This window comes from Salvelinus alpinus, chromosome 4 (genome assembly GCF_045679555.1).
Source record: "Salvelinus alpinus chromosome 4, SLU_Salpinus.1, whole genome shotgun sequence".
Classification (NCBI taxonomy): domain Eukaryota; kingdom Metazoa; phylum Chordata; class Actinopteri; order Salmoniformes; family Salmonidae; genus Salvelinus; species Salvelinus alpinus.
Window position 1 is genome coordinate 69256292 of NC_092089.1, and position 11330 is coordinate 69267621.

General features: G+C 40.9%; 1 protein-coding gene across 2 annotated transcripts; it reads left to right on the plus strand.

Annotated features, from left to right (window-relative positions):
• Nucleotides 1–225: 225 nt before the first annotated feature.
• On the plus strand, nucleotides 226–6211 carry LOC139574282 (forkhead box protein O4-like). Of its 2 annotated transcripts, XM_071398703.1 has the most exons (4): nucleotides 226–350; nucleotides 2171–2643; nucleotides 2847–4303; nucleotides 4527–6211. In XM_071398703.1, exons 2-3 carry the CDS (start codon nucleotides 2212–2214, stop codon nucleotides 4272–4274), a joined length of 1860 nt encoding a protein of 619 aa, XP_071254804.1. In that variant the 5' UTR covers nucleotides 226–350; nucleotides 2171–2211; the 3' UTR covers nucleotides 4275–4303; nucleotides 4527–6211. The 2 variants fall into 2 exon arrangements, with proteins under 2 accessions (XP_071254804.1, XP_071254803.1); XM_071398702.1 differs by lacking the exon at nucleotides 226–350 and having other exon boundaries at nucleotides 2072–2643.
• Nucleotides 6212–11330: the final 5119 nt, after the last annotated feature.

Consider the following 11330-nt stretch of genomic DNA (forward strand, 5'->3'; position numbering starts at 1 on the left):
GATTGACCATTGTTGGGTAACTTTCCAGCTTTGGTTTAGGTGTGTAGGTGGTGTGTGTACACTTTAGGAAATGTTACACAATCCTGATTTAGCTATTTTAGCTCGACAGACGTTCGTTGTTTACATTCGTGCTTTAAGAAGTCACATGACTGACTGCATTTCCCAGCAGTCCTCACCACGCAAGCGCAGTACACGTTTTCTGGCAGTGGTAAACAGACGTCAGAAGGGAGTCTTCGCCTCGAGTCAAAACTAAACAAAAAAAGATATACGATGAATGAATATTTGGACATCCAGAATAGCCACAAGTCAAGCAAAACTAACGATTGAAAGGGGGAGAATTCCAAAGGAAGGTACTGAAGCCTTTTTTTCGACTTTTGAGAGGATTTTGAACTCCAAAATAACTGGAGTTAGCCAGCAGCTAACGTTAAGTGGCTATCACGCTATTTTAAAAACTACGTTTGGTGTGTGGAGTCGAGCCGAGGTGGGAGAGCCTAAACTCCAAGAAACCGTGGATTACGAACCGTGCTTTAAATTGGTCACAAGACGCCGACTGATCCAATTTTAGGCACACTCTTAAGGTTTGTGCTCGCGCGAGCATCGTGTGCTGCTGCGTGTCAAGAAACATGGCAGATGGTGACACGCGCTTGCCCGCAATGTGGAGGAGCGTGAAAACTTGAATCAGAAAACCACGGACTTTCTGATTCATTTGTTTCTTCTAATTTTGTTTTACAGACCACCATGATCAAACTGTTCAGTAAGGTTTTGCGCTCAACATTTTATTTTTGTCAGTCGACTAAAATTACTTAGATAATACTGTAGCCAAAGAAGCGACAGCCAGCATAACATTACTGTTTTGACATCAGAAGTAAACGTGTCATTGGTTAGATAATCAAATATTGCAGATTTTTTTTACTTGAAACATTGACTATTTTATTGCAAACTCCATGAATCCAGATTTTGTATTCACTCTAAGTAATATTGTTTCACGGGGAGCAGTGACAGATGTATGTTGAAATGAAAAAGTTGTTGTTTACTAAATTGCTTTGAATTTGGATATCAATGTTCAAAGTAATATTATATCAACTCCAGTGTTCTATTGAAGCTGGAGGTTATTTCTACATGCGAAGGAGCGAGACAGCACGTTGTTTACAAGTGCAGACGAAGGCACAGTAAACCTAGTCGGCTCTTTTGTATCAGTGACCCACTGTGGTAATCCTCATTTGTGGGTTATTTGCAAAGTATATGTGTTTGAGGGCGACTTTTATGTTATAATGTTAAAGTTAAAAGCAAAACAAGTCAGTTCAATTTATAGTGTTGTGAGAGCAATAATTTTATAGCTAACGTTACTTTTACCTTCATAAACATAGAATATATTTACATTTTCCACAACAAACTACCAAAACTAAACCGAGACAAACGTTTATATATATATATATTTTAAGTATATACCCCACAGTAACACGTTATGTGGGCCATAAATTGCATTGGTCTCTGATTGCAATCCAGATGTTTTGGTGTGCATTCCTCCCTGAGTTCTCTTTGTTCTTTTATACAAACAAAGGAACCGTCATCCCAGCCCTCCTCTGCTCTATGTAAATCGGAAGGTTTATGATAGTTACTATTAAAGGGATTATTTGGGTCCCCTAATCTCCAATCTCAGGATTAACACCACTATACTGGTGTATCCAGATTATTGTTTCTCTCTTCTACTAGTCCCCTTAATAGAGAATGGAACATAGCGTTTTGGTGTAGATAGTTGAAGTTTATAGATAACTTTTGGTTATACAATAATTACATTAGAAAATATAGTCTAACTTTGAACATAGACCCCTTCTTAGATAAGAATAGGCCTACATTTTGGTGTGCCTATTACAAATACATGTCCCCAGATTACATTTTACATTAGTCATTTAGCAGATGCACTTATCCAGAGCGGTTTAGAGGAGCAACTAGGGTTAAGTGCCTTGCTCAAGGGCACATCAACAGATTGTTCACATAGTTGTCTCAGGGATTCAAGCCTTCAGTTACTTGCCCAACGCTCTTCACCACTCTTCACCTGTGACCCTACAAAAGTACAATATTGTTATTTTGATTTAAAAAAAACATTGTTTCAATATTTCAGTCTCACTATTATTTACCTTGATGATTTATTTGAAGTATTATCTCTTAGTTGTCTACATTTAGGATAGTTGTAGCAAACAAAACCTTACAATGGAGGGTTCAACGGTACCCACGATTGACCCAGATTTTGAGCCGCAAAGCAGACCTAGGTCGTGCACATGGCCGCTCCCCAGACCCGACATCTCAGCTGTCAAACCGGAGGTGGCGGACGGCCCTGAATCTTCTGCGGGAACCCCGCCCGCCGACGACGATAAGCAGGAGCAACAGCAAATCATATCCGAGCCTGAGAAAGTTGTGGTCACAGAGGGAGGAGTCGTAGCCGGAGTAGGTGGAGCCACACCCAGAAAGGGATCATCCCGGCGCAATGCATGGGGGAACCAGTCTTACGCGGACCTGATTAGTCAGGCTATTGAGAACTCTCCAGAGAAGCGTCTAACCTTGGCACAGATATATGACTGGATGGTGAAAACTGTGCCTTACTTCAAAGATAAAGGAGATAGCAACAGCTCAGCAGGGTGGAAGGTAAAAAAAACATGCTCATCATTATTGTTATTCACATTGTTAGAAACATGTTATACAGCCCATTTGCTGTGAACACATGATACATTATTACACTGCATTAATGCTTGAAATCTATCGTCAAACCAAGTTGAATGTTTTCTGAAAATTTAACAAGGCACCAATCTTAAAACCCTTTTTCTTGTCCCCCCTTTCCTCTAACTCAGAATTCAATCCGCCACAACTTATCACTCCACAACAAGTTCCTGAGAGTTCACAATGAGTCCACAGGCAAGAGTTCTTGGTGGATGCTCAACCCAGAGGGGGGCAAGACTGGGAAAGCCCCCCGTCGCCGTGCTGCCTCCATGGACAACAGCAGCAAACTGCTGAAAAGCCGGATGCGAGCCAAGCAGACCAAGAAGGCAGCAGCAGGCCTGGGAGGGACCACTGGGGGAGATGGCGACGGGGGCGCAGACAGTCCCAACTCCTCCCAGCAGTTCCCTAAATGGGGGGTAAACAGTGGCAGCCCCTCATCCCGTGGTAGCCTAGACGACCCTGACATGTGGACCAGCTTCCGTCCACGCACCAGCTCCAATGCCAGCACCCTGAGTGGCCGGCTGTCCCCCATCGGCCCCGGCCAGGAGGATGAGGATGACCTGCCTGAGGAAGGTCTACTGGGCTACTCCACGGGCAACCTGCCCCCCACCCTCACTGAGACACTAATGGAGGAGCTGGACCTGATCGATGGCCTGACACTGATGACCGAGCAGCAGGGAGGGGCTAGTCCCAGCACAGCCCCACCGGCTCCCCCCACCCCTCTGCCCTCTGCCTCAACACTGCTTCCCCGGGGCTCCGGGTTCCCCTCCTTCCGTCAGCTACAGCCATCCAACATCTCCCAGGCCCCCAACCAGACTGGGGGACAGTCCTCAGGCACACAATGTGGCAACAATAACAACTCCAAACCATTAAACTATGGTAACTCTCTCTTTAACCCCATGCCCAGCCCTGGCTCCCGTGGGACTGGTCTCTATGGCACCCATGTTCCCTCCAGCTTGGAGGCGTTGCTCACCTCAGACTCCCCGCCTCCCAGTGATTTCATGATGACCCAGGTGGACCCCCTTATGCCCAGTCCTAGTGGAGTGGGGATGATGGGCATGGGGGGTCCCATGGTGGGAGGGCGGCCCAAACCAAACCAGCTGTTGCTGGGGAAGGGGCTTGAGCCAAACACTGTGGCATCCATGAGGATGCAGTCCCAGCTCCAACAGCAGCACTCTCAGCTGGGCCTGGGCATGATCCTGTCAGGCATGGCCCAAGACTCTCCACAGCTCTCAGCCCTCAAAGCTCAGCATGCACAGCTGCCAGGTATTGGGCCTCACCACGGAGGGGGCCTATCCAATATAGGAGGAGGTCTGCCAGGGATGGGCCAGTTCGGAACGCCGAGCTCCTTCCTACCATGTCAAGACCGCTTGCCCACTGACTTGGACATTGAGATGTTCACAGAGAACTTGGACTGTGACGTTGACTATATCATCAACAGTGACCTCATGGATGGAGAGGGCATTGATTTCAACTTTGACCCCATAATGCCAGGTGGGCAAAGCTACTCTGGCCCTGCAACTACGCAGAGCTCCGCCCACAACTGGGTACCCAGCTAACTTCTCAGTAACCTTGCAGTGTTAGCCAGGTATGCTGAAATTATACTTTCAGGTTCTAACCTCTCAGTAGTTTTGCACTGTACAACTAAACCACTCTTTTCTTTACCCTTTGCTTTCTTTATCCTCTTCATGATTACCCTTGTTTTCCCTCTCACCCTCACTCACTTCCTGTATCCCCTGCTTTGTTCTGGAGATTAATCAAGAACATCATGAACTACAATTTGAACATTTGTCTTTTACTTGTTGTTGCAGGTAAGGATCCCCAATCACACACAAACTCAACGACACCTACAACCTAGAACACACCTGGTGCATTCATTCCTAATCCTCATCTCCCTATTGGCTGAAGATCCAATTCCGAAGCAATTTTTTAAACTTTTGTGCTTGTACTTTTGACGAAACCAGACCTCAGACATCCATGTCACAGGCCATCCATGTCCCTGCCCCTAGTAACAGTTGCAACTTTTGGGGACTTTGCCGTATTTTTTTGAGTGTTTGAGATAAGTATGACAGAATTTATTTCGGGTGAAAAGATGAAGCACAACTAACAACTCTAAGTTAATATCACAATGAATATTATTACTATACCAAAGTAGTTTTAGGATTGATATGGTACACTTCCTTGATGTCTTTGATATTGAAGGTGAAATGGACAGTGCACACAGGAAGAAATTGCCAGTTTTCATATAAATTGTAGGTGGTGAACTATTACCGACAACCACCAACTTGGACATGAAATTAAGCTGCTGCATCTTTATCTACGGAGGGAATGAAGTTCCAACACACTCCTCTGGACTTTCCTCAATTAAAATATTGAGAAGATGACACGAGCAAAGGCTGATGATGTTAAGTCATTGGATGAGACCAAGTTGAAGATGTATGATTTGACATTGGACTCCGCATGTTGACCAGACGTAGTCTAACATTTGGTCGCTTGGTGGTACGAAACATGTGCTTCTGTTTCTTTTTCATTGACGAGACCGGAGCTGCAAAGTAACTACGAGTTATGTCAGTAGTAATTTAACAGTACAGGGTATGTGATATGCATTTACCGCTTGGCATTCATGACTGCTCAGTGTGTGCTAAAGAGCAGGGTAGAAAACACTTTGGTGGAGTTTTTTATTTTCTTGATGTGCAGTTACACTAACAATGTGAAGAAAAGTGATTTGTGAGCTTTTTACAGGGGGCATTCAAAGGTAATTGTATTTGCCAACAAATTATTTGGTTGACCAAGTGTTATATCATTGAAAGCAGTTTTCCTCCACTGCTTTAAGGGCCGTTTGAAGGTTTTGCGGAACTGGGTTGTGTTTCAAGGCACTTGAGAGTATTCCTGTCATGTGGCTCCTGTACTCTAATGGCAAAATAAGAGACTAAACCAAGTTCGGTTGAATCATTTCATCAAAGAAAAGAGGCAAGGTTGTCATGCTATGCAGATCAATCAGGAAAATTCAAAAGAAATCTTGAAGGAAATTGTTAAGATCTCTTGAAGGGTTTTGCATTTAATGTTTTCCTGCAATGTTCTATCCCTTAAAGTAAGGGAAACTGGGGCTTCATGTGGGAATATTTTCTCACTGATAACTTTGTTATACATTACTAACCATCTTTTTTAAAATGAAATTAATACAACATGTGAGAAGTAAAATATTTGACTAGTTTAATATACAATTTAGATGGAGGTTATATATGAAATATTAACATATATGAATATATTTCTATTACTAATCAGACGTTATGGAGAAAAACAATTTCAGATAATTTTGAACGGTCATTTTCTATATATTCTTTTATTTTTGTAAAAGATGAGATGCATGTAGATTTTATACATAACCAAAAGAACACTAAGAATTACATGGCAGATAGTGGGTGCTTGGGACAAAAAATATTTTAGTGTAGATAAGCTTCGCAAGTGGAGCCAAAGAATGAAAAAAGAAAAGAAATCTGCATTTTAACAAATGACAAGGCAGGTGAGTTGAGGCGAAGTACATGCGTGGATATACCAGTATAACTTGATTTTCCAAATTGACTTGCCACTTAGTTAATTTGACTTGATTATTGTGAAATTTAAATCAAAGTTAAAACCTGCACATGTTATTTACACAGTGGAGGACATTTTGCTTACAGCAGTGATGCTGAATTCACATCTCAAATGATGCAGCGATTAAATCTCAGGGTCATTTAAAAAATAATAATAATGGAAACATCTTCCTTAAGGGAGTAATCAGATAATCATCAGAATTACATTTATTTTAGGTAAATTTCTATGTTAAAATACAAGACTGGAAACCAACAGCCCCTCGTGTTTTGCCATTTTCTTAATCGTGAGGCATCCTTGACACAAGGGTCTTTTGATTCATACCACTTTTTCAATTTAACACTTAAAAATATAAATTCTAATTTTACTATCTAAGATGGAAATAAACAAGAGATCTTTAGTCATGTATATCATAACAATAGTCTTGTTCGAGGTTGTTAAACTGCCAATATTGAACACTATAGCATGTTATTCAATAGCAAGATGCACCATGTCATTTTTCATGTTTTTTTTTTCCTTTTGAAGATGAGTTTTGTGTTAGGAGGAAGTTTGTATTTAAATACTTGATCACGACAGAAGAAAAGGTTTCATTTATTGTAAATGTTTTTTGTGTTGACCAGTTTTTCATCTGAAATGCATCCTAGATGGAGTTTGACATCCATTATTAATAATTTCACTGTAACCATGTGAATACTTTAGCTTTTCATTTGTATAAAGCACTCTTTTTCGCACAGATTTTTCTATTGACCGGTGCTAGTTGTCATTTATGACATACCCTAAGAGGGCCATAATGCAATGGGTGCATATTTAGATTCTTTCAGGGCCTTGAATCATTTGTATGCAGCACAAGGATATTTTGAGTGAGGTAGTGATTAGTTAAAGCTGAAATATGTAACTTTTTGGGCGACCTGACAAAATTGACGTCATTGTAAGCAAGTCTAAGAAGTGGTAGATCTGTTCTATGTGCACTATTTCTATTCTTCCCGTTTTAAGTTTCATTTTTGTCTTTTACTTTCAATTTTGTACACCATCTGAAAATATAATTTTTGGTTATGGAAAATATATTTCACAGTGGTTTAGATGGTACAATAATTCTCTACACTATGCGTGATTGTTTTGTCACATAAACTGAAATTAGGCAAGCTATTAGAATTTTAGCAACCAGGAAATGGCGGAGCGATTTCTGCATAGTGCATCTTTCAAGAAACAAACCTTTTATTTTTCTGTATTGTGATCCCCAAACGTTGTCACTTAAAAATAGTTTTGAAATTAAAGTGAATACTGTGTAGTTTGAGGTATTTTAGTAATGATGTATGAAATGTAAGCAAAAGGCAATTAATTTACTGGTCCCATTGATGTACAACAAATCAACTTGGTTGCTGTGATGGATTCCACAGGGTCATACTATTGTTACCATTATCGGCCGGGTCTTTAAGACATGTCTTCTGCTTATGCATCTTAGGATGGGTGTGAGTGTTTGATAGGACTGTGTGAAAGTGAATGTGTCAGTGTTGGACAGTGGTGTAACTTGTGTGTTGGTGGCTGTTTGTAAAAGCACAGGGTATAGAGGACATCCTTCTCATAGACTTTATTTGCTCGGTCATGCCTTGAGTAATCTGCTGGAGGTTCAGCCACTGTCACCTACAATTTATGGGCTTTTTACTTTGTATCCCCTAGTCCCTGTAATATTTCCTCTCAATATTTTTCTTACATTTCTTTAATACTAATTTTCTTATAATAAAAGTAGCAGTTAGTAATTTTCTTATTTTGAAATAAAAAAATGGCCCCACTTTTTGATAATACAGCATTTTAGTATGTGGACAGGGTTGAGTAAGTTTATTTTTTATTTTTTTTAAGGGGGGAAGGGGGTCAGGGGTTGATAAGTTGTGCATAGCCAATATGGGTTGATTTACTTTGATTAGTTTTGGTCTTATTACTACAGGAGGACATTTGAATAAAATAAATCCCATATGTCGATCACAAATTATTTATCTCATGATCACTACATAACAAAAGTTGTTTTGTCGAGATCACGAGATAATCAAAAGGACCACACATCATCCATTCCTTTGTTCAGATGCACGATAACCACCATTAAGGAGCCCTGTGGCTGCATTTAAGCCCTGAACGATGTCTGACATGTGCGCCACCCCCAAGACCACAGCCAATCGCATGCAAGGAACAACACGGCTAACTTGGCCAGTCTTCTGAGCTAGCTAAGTAGTCTTATTAGCTAGCTAGCTTGTTATCTATGCAGGTTGTTAGCATGCATAACTGATGTGTATCATTTTAAGGGACACATTTACTGTGGGTGAGCTCCATTCCTAACAGGCTGATCAGATGCAATTTCAGCCTCAGAGGCTGATAAGTCAGGATGCTGCCTTGTAGGCTGTTTCATAGGTAAAGCACCTTGCAGGCAGATTAGCTGTCAAGGTGCTTTATAGGCAAATTAATATCTGATCCAGGGGCTGAGCTCTATTCCTGGCAGGCTGATTAGATTCAATAGCAGCCTTCGAGGCTGATTAAACAGGATGTTGCCTTGTAGGCTGTTTCAAAGGAAGGCTCCTTGCAGACAGCCAACAAGGCAGCATCCTGACTTATCACTCTCTGAGGCTGCTATTGCATCTGATCAGCCTGCCAGGAATAGAGCGCACCCACTCTTGATCATATACATAATGCACTGACTGCTAATCTGCCTGCATGGAGCTTTGCCTATGAAACAGCCTACAAGGCAGAATCCTGATTTATCAGCCTCTGAGACTGCTATTGAATCTGATCAAGCTCTGAGGCTGAAATTTAATCTGATCAGCCTGTCAGGAATGTAGCTCACCCACTGTAAATGTTTATTATCCATAAAACATGAAGTGTCCCTTTACAATTATACACATCAGTTATGCAAGCTAAGAACCAGCATAGATTATTTAAATTTTTTACGAGCTATCTAGCTCGCTCACAATACTAGCAAAGTTAGCTGTGTTGTTGCTCGCATCCGAATGGCTGTGGTCTTGGGGGTGGCACACAGCCTGGGAGACGGGGCTGCCTGTCAGGCATCGTTCAGGGCTTAAATGCCCTACGAGAGCTTAAAGGAAAGGTCCACCTAAAAACTATATTTTGGTATTTGTTTCATTAGTCCATTGTGGACATAGTCCAAAATGTTTTGCTTGGCAGCAATCGTTTAAGATATGTAACTTTCAAAATAGAGAAATCATTACATTTTGCATCATACAGGATGATTTCTGTATTTTGAAAGTTACATCTTGAAAACTTCTTTGCTGACAAGCAAAACATTTTTGAGTGTAGTTTTCCTTTAAAACATATGCGCTGATCCACGGTGGGCTCTGCCGCTTCAACCATACTGTCAATCATTAATACGTCCACTCCTATTTATAGAGTTTCTCGTGATCTCGACAAAACAACCTTTGTTATGTCATGATCATGAGATAAATATGTTGTGATCTCAACATAACGAGGGAAACATTTTAATTATTGATATGTCTGTTTTCTGGACATCCATATATTTCTCTCCCAATCTTACTTTACATGTTGTAAAGTCAGCCAGAGATAACGTTGAACACGGTTCTGGAAAGTGGAAATAAACTTTAAACTCTGTTTAACTCATTTAGCCAAGTAATTATTTTATTTCAAAATGTCATTGGGTCACTAATATTCACATGTATATTGTTCATGAACTTAATGGTATCAAAGAATATAACATTGGGATGTAATTTTTTTTAACGTTTTAACATTGATTCAAAATGCTTAATATCTGCCACTAGAGGGGGTACGTGTATAGAAAAAGGATTCTCAGACGCAAGTCCAACATTTCTGTGAGACTATAATGGATTAACATATGTTATCCAATAGCAGCTACCATGTTTTAATCATGTCACGAGGGAGGGAGGCCTTTCAAAGTAATTACAGATGTATGTAGGACATTACCTTATGAATTAATTCAGGCCTCTGTTGCAACCTGTTGGTCTATGTTTCTAAGAATGGGAGCAAGTGAGGACTGGTGGGACTGGAATGGAGAATAAGAAAAAAGCTGAACCCAATTCCTTCATCTTTTATGCTGTCATTTATCATAGCTGGAATCAGTTAGACCCTTAAAATAAATCATACTGACTGTGCTCTATTTTAGTGACAAACTATTTAAATGAAATCGAAGCAACCCTAAACGATCTCACTAACACTTCTGTGCCAACTATTAGCAATATGCATGAGCACAACTGCTTGTTTGTTTCATATTGCACAACAACATGATCGGTTAAATGTGGATTTCTCAGTAAAGTGATCACGGGGGTGAGGGATAAGAAGGGAACTTGGCCTACGGTCAGGGATCCGTGATGAGTTGATTGCAGACATGCTCAAATCACCCTGCCATCTGTCTTCGGTCTCAGATGCTGTTATGGATCCAGGCTAGCCTCACCCTTACTCTGCCTCAATGACGTAAGACAACCATCTTTTTATCTTTTAACTGCAAGGACCTTCTCCCCCCTTTATTTCATATTTTTGTAAATATGCTTTAATGATATACAGTGAGTATACAAAATATTAAGAACACCTGCTATTTCCATGACATGGACTGACCAGCTTAAAGCTATGAACCCTTATTGACGTCACTTGTTAAATCCACTTCAAATCAGTGTAGATGAATGGGAGGAGAGAGGTTCAAGGATTTTTAAGCCTTGAGACATGGACTGTGTATGTGTGCCATTCAGAGGGTGAATGAGCAAGAACATATTTAAGTTCCTTTGAATGGGATATGGTAGTAGGTGCCCGGCTCACCGGTTTGCGTCAAGAACTGTAGCACTGTCAGTCAAGAATGGTCCACCACCCAAAACAACATCTTGGGCAAGAATTGCTGTGGAACATTTGACACCATGTAGAGTCCATGCCCTGACGAATTGAGGCTGTTCTGTAGGCTAGGGGGAGGGGTGCAACTCAATATTATAAAGGTGTATACTCAGTGTATAATATGTTTCTGAATTGCACTTATTCCAATAGTACTGTGAATGGTTCAACTA